Below are 15,988 nucleotides of genomic sequence, written 5' to 3' on the forward strand. Positions count from 1 at the left end.
CTATTCGCTCGCAGAGCCGAATCGAAACTCCTCCGGCACGTGTTCTCCCGGTAGCGGCTCGTGCGAGCGGGCGGTCCCGCGCGGCAAACTGGCGCGCGCCATGCGCGCTCCGCGCCGCTCATGTTCGCCGACTGCGCGCGACATAGCAACTGAATTCGGTACTGCAGTCCATGAATTCCGCAGATTCTACCGTCATACCTATAATAGCAGCTGCGGCTATTCTCTCTCGGCGCGTTTTGACTCGCGAGCGGATAACGGAGGTTCCGACGGAGCGCGAGCGAGTACGGGCGGCGGCATGACGGAGACGCAGAATGTACGGAGCGGCCTCCTCGGATAGCTGATCGCCTGATACATCGGCGCAGCGCCGCAGCGCCACGCGTCACGGCGAGCACCATCGCAACGCGCGGCGCCCTTACGCCGGCCACCGCGACGCGGCTGTGCCGTGGCGCTTTGATTCCTTCCCGCGAGCATCGTCGCGATGCTACGACGACGCTGACGCCCTCCCCGAATCGAGCGTCCAGCAACGTTTGGCATACGAATGACGATGAGCAGCAGTGTGCCAAGATGTTCGAGCACCTTAAGCCAACTATAGGCTGAAAATTCTAGCACGAGAAGCAAGGACTGCGTTGCTCTTATTTCATTTAAATGTATAAACCAATCACATATTAAAGAACACTGCAAATAAGCGGCTTTTCCTCTGAACGCAGTCAAAAACCACAATCTTGCGTTATCCAAAACCCGCTTTAGACAATCTTATTTTATAAAATTTTCGTAAGAATTCAAGATAGAATTCTATTTTATATGCTATAATAGAATAACGCTATAATTTGAAAATCAAGATACGTATCATATAAAATGATTAAATATATACAACATATAAAATTAAAATAGAATTATATCTTGACACTTCTTGAACTCCTTTAGTAGAGTCAGAGAATCGAACTTCATAGTAGTCTGAAGCTTATTCTCAACCAATATACATTAATGGATTTACATAAAGTGTTTTGAGTAGGTATAAATATTTGTTAATAGTAAAAACACGTAAAACTGCAGTTTTTTAGGAAGTCGATTATCGTTAAAATTAAAAAAATTTTGTTTTTGATTCGGCGACTTTTCTGATGCATTAATTAAGTAGATGCGAATTATATATAGATCGGTTAAAATAGGCTTTAAAAATCGATTGATCTTGAAACTTTTGGGTTTAAAAGAAAGTTGCGTTTAAGAGACAACTTTTTTTTTTGGTTTAGCAAGGTGAATTTTGTTTCACTAGAATTTTTATTTGGACCTTAGCGTGCCAGTTGAATAAGATTATTAAGATATATTCTAAGAATTAATCGAGAACATCTGCAAATATCTTATTAGTTTAATATAAATATTTTAGTACAATTTTTTATTTTGTTACTAACAATAAGTTCTGCTTCTGATATCTGATGATGCCTGATTTAAAAGGCATTGTCAGCGTTTATCCAGCATCCGACGCCACCTCTTGGTCGAAAGATATACGAACAAGCAACAGTCATTCTGCAGCAACAACTCGCATACTGATGCAACAATCAGTAAAATGTTTTCATGGTAGATGGCAATACTGATGAAGTTGAGTCTCTTTACCATGTGTTCTAAAATTTTGTCTTGCTGATTAGTTGAATACCGCGCTGCGCGCTGGTATCGTCAAGAATCACTTAAGATTTAATAACGTCGATAAATAAATGTAGCTCATTTTGCGAAAATTACATTCTTTCTTTGATTTAAAATAATCTAATCCAACATTTGAATGTTGTTAACTTATCATAATATTAATTATTGATTTATACACTGATTTATGATAATAATGTACATAATATATGTATATATATTTTAATAAGAATTGAAGTTTAATAAAGTTTTTTCTTTATGAATTCTTATTTTAGGCTGATATCGCAGTCATTATTTTTGAAAGACATTTGATTCGATTTTGCTAAAAATTGTATATTTATTTATAAACTTGTCATATATATCGAGTGAACACTGAGTTTCTTAGATACTTCTAGCCATGTGTCTTTCTTTTCTTTTTTGGTATCTGTGCGACCTTATACTACCTTATAATAGAAAATGAGTGTAAAAACGCACTCAATTATTCTACATCATTCAATCCTAAACTTGGCAAAACTAAAGAAGCAATCTTAACTCGATAATTGTGATAAAGCTATTAAAATATCATATTAGAGAGTTTTACTAATTATAAACAAATTTCTAATGTTATTTAAAAATAATAAAACATTAAATTATATATAATAAATTACATCGATTTAAAAAGTTAAAAGCCTCATTTCAAATCTTTAACATGATTAAATATTAACATGATCCGTGCCGAAACAGTTTTAAATGACTTGATTCACGCGACACGGAACGTATTAAAAGACAAAAATTTATGCGAACTATAATTGCCAAGTTGAAAGACTCATCAATTGATCCTAAAATCCGAACGCAATAAAAAAAAAATACTGTTCCGTTTGGAATATGTTGTGTTGCAACTTTCATCGCCACATTTGATTTGCAATCTCTTATCAGAGTCTAAACCTTCTCGTTGAAAACGTTATGAAATTGTTTTGGTTTTGAGAGGAACCGATTCCGTGATGCCATCTTCTACACTGGCACCGTTCTCTTTTGTGTGATTGCTGATCGGATTGTTCCAGCTCTGTAACTCGCCGGTGCCAAAAATAGCGAATATCACTGCACCGCAGAAGTAGATGGCTGCTAGAATCCAGAAAATGATGGCCCACTGCGTGTAGGTTTGATTTTGATACGTGATGTTACCGACCATAAAAGTGCTAAGGAAACCTCCTATCGAGCTGAAGGTGTTGGCGATGCCGAATATGGTTCCGGAGAAATTAGGCGCGATATCGAGACCATTCCCGAGGTAACCAGCTGTTACGGCACCGTTTATTGTCAGAGCAATGGTAAATATAATGACCGACGCTGTACGATCGCAACCATAGTACGCTTGGATCACCATGAGGATGCTGGGAACTAGTAGAGCTAAAAATGAGAGATTTTTTTCCATTAGCCGAAAATAAGATTTTTTCGTCCAATTGTAATATCGATACTTTATCAACGCGTTAATTGCTATTTTAATCACTAGTCATTAATGCTATCGAATTTTTTTAAAACGCTTGTTGAAAAAACAGATGCCATCTAATATGAAATTTTTAATGATGTGTAACTACCCGAGTAACAAGGTGTGGTGTTTTAATCTGTGTTATTAACGTTAAAGACGTCATTTAACGTCTTGTTACTTGGGTACATAATAACGGCAAGTTGACGATAAATAACGTCTGTTTGTTTGCTGGGAATATAAAATAAAATAGGTGCTTTTCAACATATTATCCATGAAGATAGAGTCTTATTTAATCATTATACAAATTTATATTTATGATAATGAAAATTCTATTGTAGTCTACAGATAAGTGTATTGTGGTAAAAGACATCTACTTGGAAAGAATAATTTTGCTGAAGTATCTAAAAATTTAAGTAAATACAAATCTGAAAATAATCTAGACCATTAAGATAATTATGTAAGGAACTGAAGCATGATGAGCAATACGCAAAAAGTTTTTACATTTCAGGAATCAACTTAAAAGTCCTATACATAATTATTTCGATAATCTAATACAATTTTCAGATTTCTCTGTATCTCTCTATATTAAATTTTTACTTTAGATTTAGAGTAAATCGTTCTTTCCGTATATGTTGTAAAAGCTGAGCAAACAACGTGTTAATTTGTACATCCGAAAAGAGTTTGTATAAGCCTGGTTAATTAAAAAATTTGATATTATTGTTGTAATTGTCGTAAAACAAGAAACATAGAAGAATTCTGAGATCGTTTGCGGACATTTTACTCACCGAACGTTGTGAAAATTTTACGTATTGCCGTCACGGATACCTTATTATTACGGCGCAGGTAATCGGCCAAGGTAGCCGTTGATAAGGCAAATATGTATTTGCCTAAATAGGGTAACGAGGATAACAAGCCGTTCTGTAAACATTATTTTCATTAATATGTATATCTATGCCATTAGAGAGTTATATATATTATTATATATAAGAATTATACATACACATATATGTATAATATACACAAATTCTTATTAATAAATACATTTCCATCGAATAGTATGTCATAGTTTTCACAAAGACAACATGCAAAAATTTGATCCATTAATATAATTGACGAGATATACCTCTTTAATGTTGAAGTGTAAAATATACTTCATGTAAGTCGGAAGTTGACTGACAATGGTGTGATAACCATAGACGCTGCACGCATGCGTCATTATAATAGCCCAAACAGGCCCTGAAGTAATAAGTGCGCGCCATGGTACCGGCAAATGCTGTTAAAGTATTGCATTAATATTTTAAACATTGATTATAAGATCTCGCAAAATAAGAAGTAAAACAGAAGATCTGTCAAACGAGACTAATAAATAAATCTGTCTCAATCTATCGTTATTTTAGAAAATTAAATAAGATTAATAAAGATAAACTAAATTATAATAAAATGAAAAAAATAGAATAGAATAGAATTCGCTCTCTGGGACTGAACTAAACGCTTTGTATTATATTATTACAACCTTGGAGGTGGTGGTCGTTCCAATTGCGCTTTCGATAGAGTGCCGCTCCTCCGCACTAATGCGTGGATGCTGTGACGGTGAATCGAACACCAGCAAGAACCACGCCACGCTCCAGATAATCCCGATCACACCGGTTACATAGAATACCGACTCCCAGCCGAGCGAGGCGATGAGGAATCCGCACATCAACATAGTTAACGCGGCACCAAGCGATGAGGCTGCAAGTAATGATACAAGTTTACGGCGCGGCAATTGACGCAATCGCGCATTTTCATCGCGACCATAAAACGAACTATGTCTGTCTTGCGTATACGTTTCGCAGTTTCTCGAGAACGAGGGCGATAAACGATTATGGCATCGATTGGCCTCGATTTCGCGATCGCGTGGCGAATTAGATCATGATCATTTACCCATCATGTGAGAGACAAACTTGCTACGCTCCGTCGGTGGAATCCATCGAGCAGTCATTGGCTGGATGGCAGGCCAGGTGGCACCCTGATTTACGAGACGAATCAATTTTGAGAAATTGTCAATAATGATTGCGTGATCGTTTGCAGTCACGTGAAACTCGATCTCGATGACTGTATAATTATAGATTACGTGCAGAGAAAGATGCTCGATAGATTCAGATTTTCGTTTGTTAGATCGTTTCTCACGAGGCGGAGATATATATGCGTACATTTATTGTAATTAGCATGATTCCTAGATGAAATAAACGACGTACCATCATAAATCCTAGGACGACCCTTAATGCGACGACCATGGTGTAACCGAAAGTGGCCGACAGTGGTGTCAATAGAGTGATAAAGCTCGACACCAGCATACTATAACCGAAAACCCGTTTGGTACCAATTATCTCCGCAAGCCGGCCGCCAGGAAATTCCGTGCAGATGTAACCCCAAAAGAAACCGCCGATGATCATATTCACTTCATATTCATTCCACGGATATTTGGTCTGGACTCGTTCCTCCTGAGATAGAAAATCAAGGAATTCTCGTAAAAGTCGTAGGATTCGGGGAAAATGGAGCAAAGCAAAATATCCCGTAATTGTAAGAGGAGGCGAATTAAAAGCTAGGAAGATCATTTAATCTCGATTATTTAAGATATTTCTCGCCTTGATCAATGAAACACGAATTCGAATGAATCAAAATAGTTTTGATGATCAACAAAAACAAAGCAATTCTTAAGACTCTGCCTATACAGCACAGAAGTAATATTTATAATGTTAATGCAACATTGCTGGAACGTTGCAATGTTGCTGCAATATTTCTGGAATAATCTGTGCTGTATGGTTGATTTTCTGATTGACGGTTAATCGCGATCGCATAAATTACGTATTTGTCGTATTTAAAATTGTATTTCGTTCACGCGATGTATTCGCCATGGCCGGCGATTATTGACGAGGTCATTCACCGTGCAAGTTCGGCACTTTACGTGAGTTTCAACGAACCCGGTGCCAGTGTGGGAACACTGCGTGCGTGCTGCCGTTGTTCACCTCGTTGACTCTATTAACATCGATATCGATCGCCGGGGTCCTGGTGTCCATAGGGGTGAAGTCGTTCATCATCGTCGCCTGGATACCGCACTCATCCGACACCAACGCCGATCCGTTGGAATGCAAATGTGGACCGCTACTATTGCTTGGTATCACCATCGAAACGATTGCTATCGTTAGATTTATGCGCAACATATAGTTTAACATAAAGCCGAGAATCACCATGATATTCAGTACCTGACTGCATGTCAAACAATCTGAAAAAAACATTTGCGATCATTCATTTTACAGTCAAGTCCGTGACTCGAAATCGGCCGTGAACATTCAATCGATGCATTAAACTGTTACTTATTAGTGATTGATTTTAATGTTTTTATTTATTTATTTCTTATTCATTAAAAAATTATAAAATAAGATATTTACATTTTTGATAATGATGAAATAAAATGTAAGTATATTGCTTAAATTATATGATACGTACAAGAAAAAAAGTATCTAACAAAATCAATTAATTTAGAAGAATTATACTAATCATCTTTAAAATTATTGGTTTTCTTCTGAAAATTAATATTTCCAAAAAATATTTATATTACAAAATAATTATGTATATAGAAAAATATTATGTTATATTTTAATGTAATAATTTTTTTACGATTATTTATGTTACGTTTTAACAATTTTTTTTTCTGTAGTTTAATGTATTTATTAAATATAAATTTTGTTTAAAATTTCAAGTTTTAATTTTGTTAGCTGTTTTCTGTAATGTGTAAAAATATTTTTAAATTTATAATGGTTGTTGAAATCTGAGAAAAACCACATCCTTCTTGACTTCCGTCTGTATACGAGTGACGTCAACCAATTTTATTTACATTGACATTGTTTTGTCTGATTCTGAGATTTCTTTTATATGATTACTGTCAGACAGAGTGTGTGTTGAAAACAGGACGTACTTATACATACTTATATGTCTACTTATATACGAGCTTCAACTCACAAGCGTCTATGTCGCATGTTTCAAGTGCCGTAAACAATTTTTACGTAACATCAGCATGCAATACACGCGACTTATACCTATAACTTTGGTCCATTATCGATCTCAGTGCTATTGTACACAATTGCGATTCATCTCGAGGTTATAGGTGGGGATCAGGAAGATTTTCCAACGTACGAGATATTATATTGGACTGGAACAAAAGTTTATAACGTTACTTCATTTGTCTTGCGTCAACATGTTTAAAAGATTTAGCAATGATATCACTTGATAGACTAAACTTCAGTTTGATGTTTCAAATTTCATGTTTTTTGAATTGCGCTATACAACAATTTTTGACGAAGTTATAAGTGTTATATCAAAGTCGAAATACTCCTTTTATTTAATCCGTAATAACTCACCAAAAAAATCTTAGGAACATTAAAAAAAAAACGATTTTATAGGAAAGAAAAGTTTAAGCTTTTATATTAGATGGTCAAAATCACAAGTTTTTTTTTGGACAGACCCACAAAGTGAGAGAAAAATTTTCCATTTTATCCAGCTCATAATTTTCTATGTGTAAAAATGATCAAAGTCGTAAAAACTCAAAGACATAATAATTTTTCAAAAACAGTGATTTTAACTTCTAAAATACTTTTTTAAATTTAAATTTTATTCATTTTTAAAATACAGCAATTTAAATTTTGAAGCTCGTATAGCGTTACGTTTGTTCCAATCCAATACTTTCTTTTGATTATTGAACGTTGCATCATAAACAGAATGTCGAGTTGCCACAATTATGTTATTGAAAATTACGAAATTGAAATGTCTTCCGCTTTGAATGCGAATTATTGTAAGTGGAACATAATTAAGAGTTTATCGCGATTATGCCAATTCATGACCGATTGCGTTTGTTTTGCTTTAATAAATTGTCATATAATCTTATTAGACTATTCAGTCATAATCATTTCGATGATTTTCTCGTTCATTGGCAGACTGCCGAAATTATTTCAAGAATGACACGAACCAGCCAATTATTTTCCCTTTCTTTTCCTCGTTCACGCGCACGTCACGCAATTTCGCAAATCAGGAAACACGTTGAAGTATGTAAGTTCGCAAGTTCCATATTTCGCAAAACGTTACGTCAGTATACCGAAGAAAGAAGCTTGCAGACAGAAGAAGCGGACAAGCTCGTGGCATTTCATCGCAGAGCACAAACAGGCGCACCTCGTTCCCGATATTAATAGTCAGCATTAGGTCGCCTTGCATCGTTCGCTTTGCATGCACTACGTGATCGTATTCGCAAAGTCGACTAGTTACTTTGCTTATCGCGAATTTGCGTCCGAGGTTATCGTAAAAGTTACTGTATACACATAATAAATCATATTTTACAAGTATCAAAATTTCATCCAGTATAGAAACTAATGACAAATTTTCTTGACCTCATTTAACATCTATTTTGTCTGGAAATACGAATTGAAAAGCAATATGTACGTAATTTTCAAAAGGAATTATTAAAAAGGAATAATTTTTGAAAACGAATTAGTTGGAAATAAAGTTTATTTACTGCGATATAAGTAAATAAGATCGCTAATGAGATTGTATAATCAAGCAAATTGATTTCATGTGGACTTTACCTCGGTAGAATTTTAATTTATTTATTTACGAGAAATAACAGTTTACTTCATATTTACTTCGATAGTGTTAAGTCAGCAGTACAAACGTCAATTTACTCCGTCCCTAATTATTTTTGTCTTTGACGCATTCAGTTATTACAACACAGAAGCGCGTGCGAAGCGACAAATAAGTTGTGCCTCGTTGCATAATCGCATCGTATATCTGTCTGTTTTCGACGACGAAAGGGAATAGTGGTCATCAATACTCGTACAATTAGGATTTCCTGAATAGACAAGGTATATAGTTGCGGTGTTGCAATGAAGAGGCGACACGGATAATTTGCGAATTAAACGTTCGTCGATGCGGAGACCTATGTCAGTGTTGCCGATGCAAAGTTGTGCTTTAACCATCGTGTCTGACGTAACCAAAACCGTGAGTAAGGTCGAATGAAACTGCAGGCAGGTGCATTCTTATCGCATGGAAATAACATTGTTATTTAGATTTTAGCGATTTTTGTGTGTTGAAGTTATTTTTATATTTTTCCGATCACTTCCGACTTTATATGTACAAAAATTGTTTAAATTAATAAAAATAAATAATACTTTTTAACTTGCTAGTTAATGTTCTTATTATTATCGCTTAGCTGACTTCTTAACTAATGAAAGATACGAAAAGAAACGCAACTGATCTGAACTGTACATATATTCTGTATAATAGTATGAATCAAGTATTTCTTTTATCTACATTTAATATGAATATATATTTTCTTACATGTGTTGTTTTATAGTTTTAATTTTTTTTTTTAAGATTTATTTGTAATTTTATTTAGCATTATAATAAAATTTTGAAATTGACTTAGTTTTTCTAATTAACTTTAGTTTTTTTTAACTGAGGAAATTTGACTTGCGTTGATACATTACACTTATAAAAGGTGTTTAATTTTAAGATAGTAAACTGTTTTATATTTCTTGTCTTCACTTGTTAAATATTTACAGATATTTTAATTTTAAATAAACATGCAAAATGCTAAAAAGTATTTAATTTTGGAAAAAATATTTTATTCGAAAATACAATAAAAATGTTTAAAATGCATTACTTGGAAACACTTGAAAACGTTCAATTTAAAAAAATATTTTTAACGATGTTTAACTTTTTGAAGCATATTTTACTTGAAAACACTTAACACGTTTAGTTTTAAAAAAATGTTCTAAACTAAAAATTTAAAGTTAAAAAGTTATTTTTAGTACTAATTATTAGCTCGTTTAAATAAATATTTGACCTGGTATGCTAATGTAAGAATTTGTTTTATTATCATACGAGCGAAAGTTAACTTATGAATAATCTAGAATTGTTCATTTTAATTATTATTAAAGTTAAAAGTTGTTTTATTTTGTAAACGGAGACAAGAATAAAATATTTTAACATCTTAAAACTAATCACTTCTTTCTTTAATGTATATTGTTTTTCTCTACGTCATAGGTACAAAGAAATGTCAGTGGTGTGACGACAATCATTAAATTAATTAAAAACGATCTGTGTATTTATATGTTTTTGTTTATGTATTTATATGATATACTTTATACATATATTTACGATACATAATTATTTCACGTTTGCTCTAAATTACCAAATTAATATTGCAGCATTAACAGTTATGCTATAATGTATTAAATAGTTATAGTATTTGACATTTTACCATCGTACTTTTTATTTCAACGCACCAGCCGTATATTCGCGCATTGAAATTGCCTTGGAGAGGTTGTGATCCCCATGGATGCAATTCGGACGATTAAAGAGGAGTGTCTATTTAAAAGTCCAATCTGACCGATATAATAATGACATTCGCAAATCGAGAGGTTGCCCGCCACGCGTGTCGTGCTATCCACTTAACCGCTATTGCGACTATTACGCTCCCCGATCTGTAGCAATAGGACTTGGTGCTTGCGAGGAATATAAATCGCGTTTTTTTTTTAGTATTTAAAATTCGTATCAACTTTGGACGTTGTTCGCTGATAATAGTGACGCACTAATAATGCACATTATACGGTTTTAGTCCGAGTTAATGCGAAAAATTTTGATTATCAAACGAAATAGCGAGATTGACACACGTAAATGAAGAAGATAAACAAATCGACGAAGAAGATAAATAAATCGTTCGAGGTCGATTACAATTTAACATAGTTTAGTCAATTCACAGATGCTACCAATTCTAATATTTGTTGCTATTTTTTATTCTAATGAATACTATATTGCATGTCGCATTATTAAATTAATTAAAGCGACATTACATATTAATATGACAGGAAGTAATATGACTGAATTGTTTTATTAATTACACCGTTTGATAAAATTTGACATTTTTTTGCAATAGGAGTTATTGTGAGTAGTTATTTCCAATGTATTTTTGCTAAATACGAATTCCTTGGTCAAATTTAGCTATTACATCACAGTCTTAAGAAAAATCAAAGAGGCTAAAAACAACGATTTTGAAGGTTTTAAAAATGTTTTTAAGCTATTGCAGCACCAGCAGCAAATATCTTTCTAAATTTCATTAATACCCACACGAAAGTATCGCATAACTTTTAGTTTTAAAATGCATTTTATATTGATATGATTTTTCATTTTCCAGACGTAGCAATTTGAAAATAGCTCTTTTCCTATGTAATACATGGAAAAAGCATTTTATTCTCTATTTTAATTCCTTATTATGTGGAAAGTTAGTTTCTGTACTCATATAATCGGATCGCATTAAATCAAAAGCAATATAAAATTGATAAGATACATTATGGTATATAGGAAGATTATAAGTATAATTTTTCAATCGTATATTGTATTTTGTCAATTTCATATTTCTGTCATAAATTTATATAGAACATGTTAATGTCTGCCAATTACACATCATTGCAAGTCAGCTTGGTCAGTACTTAGTGCTGCTAATCACGATTTTTACAGTGATTTATACTTGATTATCAAGCCGGTTTCACTTGAGCGCAGGGTTGTGTCGTCGATGACCTCGATAACGTGATACTGGTTTTTACAGTCGGAAAACTTGGCTGAATGATACGATTTAATCGGAACAGAATGACCTTTGCATTCTCGAAAATAAAAATTCCGAAGTCGCATAAGCAACAAGTATATTACAATATTTAAACATTAAACATCTTTGTCTTTTCCTTCATATCTATGGTATAAAAGATTAACACACTCAGCAAATACCAAGTTACATATAAAGTATGTATTAGTTATAATTTCTTATTCGACAATATAACTGTTATATAATGCGCATGTTACAGTTGTATTGTTAAGTGAGAAAATACAATTAAAACAGGTGTGTTGCCTGTAACTTTGTGTTTGGTCCGCAGAATAGTGCACGAAATATCGTACGATCTACTCGTATTTTTTGAATATAAATGATTGATATAATTGTAAACTATTCGTAAGGCATTCATTCAAGCGTGTGGAAAATTGTCATTAGTAGATGTTTGCAACAAGATATTTGTTTCATCTCACGATCTCATGGAGATGCATTCTCGCATTGAAATGCATGACATTTTTATGCGTCATCGTTTATGTCGTAGATCAAACACTATCGTGACCTTCACCCAGAACTCTGTGCACGTTCTCCTCTATGAGCTAATCATAGCGATTTCGTCGTTTCGCGAAGGCCCGAAATAGTATACCTGCGTGCTTTTCTTAGAGTCGAGTTTAATGACTTGCAGAATTGAGGGTCAGAAGCATCGATTCAGGTCAATACACGAGAAACGACGCAGACGGCATTATTATACATATCTATCAGATATATTCGTCGTTGCATGTATTCGCATTTAATTGGTCGAAGATTAGAGGCTGGTGCGTCGCGTCGTCGCGTGAATTACATACAAGCATTGAACTATCAACACGCATCGCCTTCTGTGAACGTCATATGCAAATGTCGTTGACGATATACCGTATTAACCTCAGCAATGTGGAGGTGAGGATTCAAAGCGAACGACGATAGCAAATTTTCAATTGACTAGACTCATTTCATGTAAACTTTATTCGAAGAGAGATCATAGATTACGCAAACGATCATTTCCTTTATACATATGCATTAAACGTGAACCGTTAATACGCTTTGATATCTTATGTTTTATATTTTACATCTTACATTACTTATTTGTGTAAATGTGAAATTTACTTATATTCTTTGTAAGTATTCTTTAAGACTTTATTGACCTCTTTTGGTTGCTTTATATTTAATGCATATTTCAGAATTAATAATATACCTTAAAGTACGTGCATATTTCTTATAGTAATGAATATTTTATAACTTTATAAAATTTATTATTTAAAATGGCATCTTATGTATGTATATATATCGCAGCCTTTTTACGAAATCAGCCTTTTTGGAAAAAGGCTGCGACATATATATCATTTACATATTATACAGGAAGCTGACGTTTCTATTACTTTAATTCACCATCAGTTCATCGAATTACGCGCCGGCTTCTTGACGAATCATCATCCCTTCCCGTAATAAAGAATATACTATTAACGTCTAAGCGGAAGCCGCGTTCGTTGCCGTCTGTCGCGAGACACCCGTATAACTCAAGTATAAATCCGTTCATTTTCATTTAAGAAAATTATGTCTCTGTAGATTTTTTGAGAAATAAGAAATTATTTTTCAAGAAACGTAATCTACGATATTAAAAATACAGTTAAATGATATTAAAAAAGGATATGGTCCAATTTATCATCAAGTAATTTTAATTGGTGTGCTTGTGAATATTGAATTATATTAATTAATTAATACAAAAAATTATTGAACTCAGTTTTATAGTGTTATTTGTTTGAAATCGAAAAGCTAGACTCGTGCAAGTAAAATACGAGATTAATATTGAATAATTAAGCAACAATAAAATTATAAACTCCTTAATAATACAATAAGAAAATACTAATATATAAAGCTAGGAGTCAACCTAAGTTGTTATATTACGAAATTAATTTAAACAATAATTTACATTATATATGTACGTATTGACTCCAGTTTGAGTCATCCTCAGCAATTAAATCCATCGCAACAGTATCTTTGTTTTGTATGTGGAACAATTTATGAGACAAGAGTGAGTTGTCCAAAATACAAGATGAAACAAACACAATCGTCTAAACTAATTATGACTATGTGATCTATGTTATACCATCGTGCTAATAGTGGAAAATTTAATAAAACCAATTATGGAATTTTTAGTCATTTCTGCAAGTTCAAACGTTCGATAAATACAATAATGACATTTGTTATGTATTTAGAGAATAGTATATGTTAACCTTGTAACCGTGCAACTTGCTAACCCAAATGTATGTAAACTTGTATTTTAACTCAATAAAAGTAGGATTATATCACGATAAACAGCACAAAAATTTCTTCAGTCCTTTGTTAAGACTTATATTACGTTTCCTATTGTGAAACATTAATTATATTACGCTTATTTTATAATAAATATTTCAAATAATTATATCGCTGTTCAATGATATTTATGATAATGTAACGTTTGATCTCTCCTCATTGTTTTTATTCTTCATATTCACTTTATAAATATATTTCATATATTTTACTTTGTTGTATGTGTGTGTGTGTGTGTGTGTGTGTGCTTATTCATTTATTTTATTAAAATTATTGTTTAAAATAATTATTTTATTAAAATAAATCATTATGATCGTTTTCGAGTATTTAAAGCGATAACAAATTATTTTTATTCTTCTAATCTCTTGTTTCGTTAATCACCATCACTTACCTAGCATACTACGATTGGATGCCATTTCGCCGGTATATGATAATGATGATTGTAAACGCTCCTCACCGATCTTTCTGTGTTTCTTAATTTCAGCACTTTCTTAAAAATCAATTTTAATTTTTAATTTTTTTTTTAATTACGAGTTTTAAATCACGAAATGACTTATATTTCTTTTAATTAAATGCAATTTTTCACGTGTAAATCACATGTCACTCGAACGATACTTGACACAAGAAAAAACTTTCAACCCCTTTGAAGGAGCCTGAAAAAGCTTGTTTTGCACGCTTTGACTAGCACAGCTGCCTTGTTCACTTGCCGCGCTTTAACTGTGCTCTGCTCTAAACGCTGCCAAAAATCTCAGTTAAATTGTGGCGCTGACTGCTCAGAAGACGAAAGGCGAAGAAGAGGCTCGTCAATAGCGTCAGCGTTGCGACACCGATGTCTTCCGCGGGCTGCGTCGTTCTCCCGTTTCGCGTTTCGCTTCGTTCCATCGTAACGTTCTTCGATGTCGTAATGAAGGCTGCGTGCGATGAACGACGAGGTGGTAGAGGGAAAGAGAGAAAGAAAGAGGGGCACGACCACGCACGTCACAAGCGTCCTCAGTTATATACAATGACGTGCTTTGTTCGCCGCGTCGAAGAGAAGATGAATGCACCCTGCGAAATGGCAAAATATACCCCATCGAATGGTTTTTCTTACCCTCATGTCTGCTATCCGAAGGGAGGCGAAACTCGAGGATTCAGTTAATCAAAAATTATTAGTCAAGTATTAGTGAATCAAAAATAATATTTTTCTTAATATTAAAAAAAATATTTAAAAATGTTGAAAAATTAATCTTCGGATGCGTTAACGTGATCTTGTACAGTTCCTGTAGTGTTTTGTTCTTTTTTTAAATGTATATGGTTAAATGTATAACATTTTTTTTTCAAGCCTTCTTTTTCCACTTAATTAACAGATGAATTATAAACTAATTTCCTATTGTTATGTTCATGGAAGTTATTTCTTCTTGCAATTAGATATACAAGTAATCCATTATTGTTTGTTTAATTTAATATTAATTATATAATAAATTGAATAATTCAATTTTTATTTGAAAGTAATTCTCATTACTTTTTAATACATTTTTCCATCTTTTAGGCAAATTTTTTTACGTATTCGGGCTTAATAGAAAGAGTAATCTTTACTCGCGTTGAATTCATCAAGTCACTTTCTTCGACATTTCTAAATTGTTTGTCAAATAAAACGTGCTACAGAACCAATCGATTGGAACAAATCTGAAGGCGTTAGGATAGACCGAAGTGAATCGAATCACAGAGTGAATCGAATCAACATAAGCTTTGAGACAGTCGTTAAGTTTGTTGTTTCAAATAAGCTTGTTTTATCATGCTAGTTACTTCTGCGCTTTCTTTATAAAACAATAGATATCTAACAGTTCTGTTTATCTCAAAGCTTATATTGATCTCATTCGCCTTGGCTTATTGCCATGAGGCTGAGCAAATTCTCATTTCGGTCCGATTGTCTATCTGAT

General features: G+C 33.4%; 1 protein-coding gene across 1 annotated transcript; it reads right to left on the reverse strand.

Annotated features, from left to right (window-relative positions):
• Nucleotides 1–2,305: 2,305 nt before the first annotated feature.
• On the reverse strand, nucleotides 2,306–14,729 carry LOC108775932 (sialin). The gene is made up of 8 exons (XM_018542400.1): nucleotides 14,461–14,729; nucleotides 6,058–6,359; nucleotides 5,332–5,577; nucleotides 5,018–5,102; nucleotides 4,608–4,825; nucleotides 4,218–4,367; nucleotides 3,880–4,012; nucleotides 2,306–3,015 (listed from the first exon to the last, which is right to left on the reverse strand). Exons 1-8 carry the CDS (start codon nucleotides 14,483–14,485, stop codon nucleotides 2,573–2,575), a joined length of 1,602 nt encoding a protein of 533 aa, XP_018397902.1. The 5' UTR covers nucleotides 14,486–14,729; the 3' UTR covers nucleotides 2,306–2,572.
• Between the last annotated feature and the right edge of the window lie 1,259 nt (nucleotides 14,730–15,988).

Source organism: Cyphomyrmex costatus, unplaced genomic scaffold, assembly GCF_001594065.2.
Source record: "Cyphomyrmex costatus isolate MS0001 unplaced genomic scaffold, Ccosl1.0 scaffold330, whole genome shotgun sequence".
Lineage (NCBI taxonomy): Eukaryota > Metazoa > Arthropoda > Insecta > Hymenoptera > Formicidae > Cyphomyrmex > Cyphomyrmex costatus.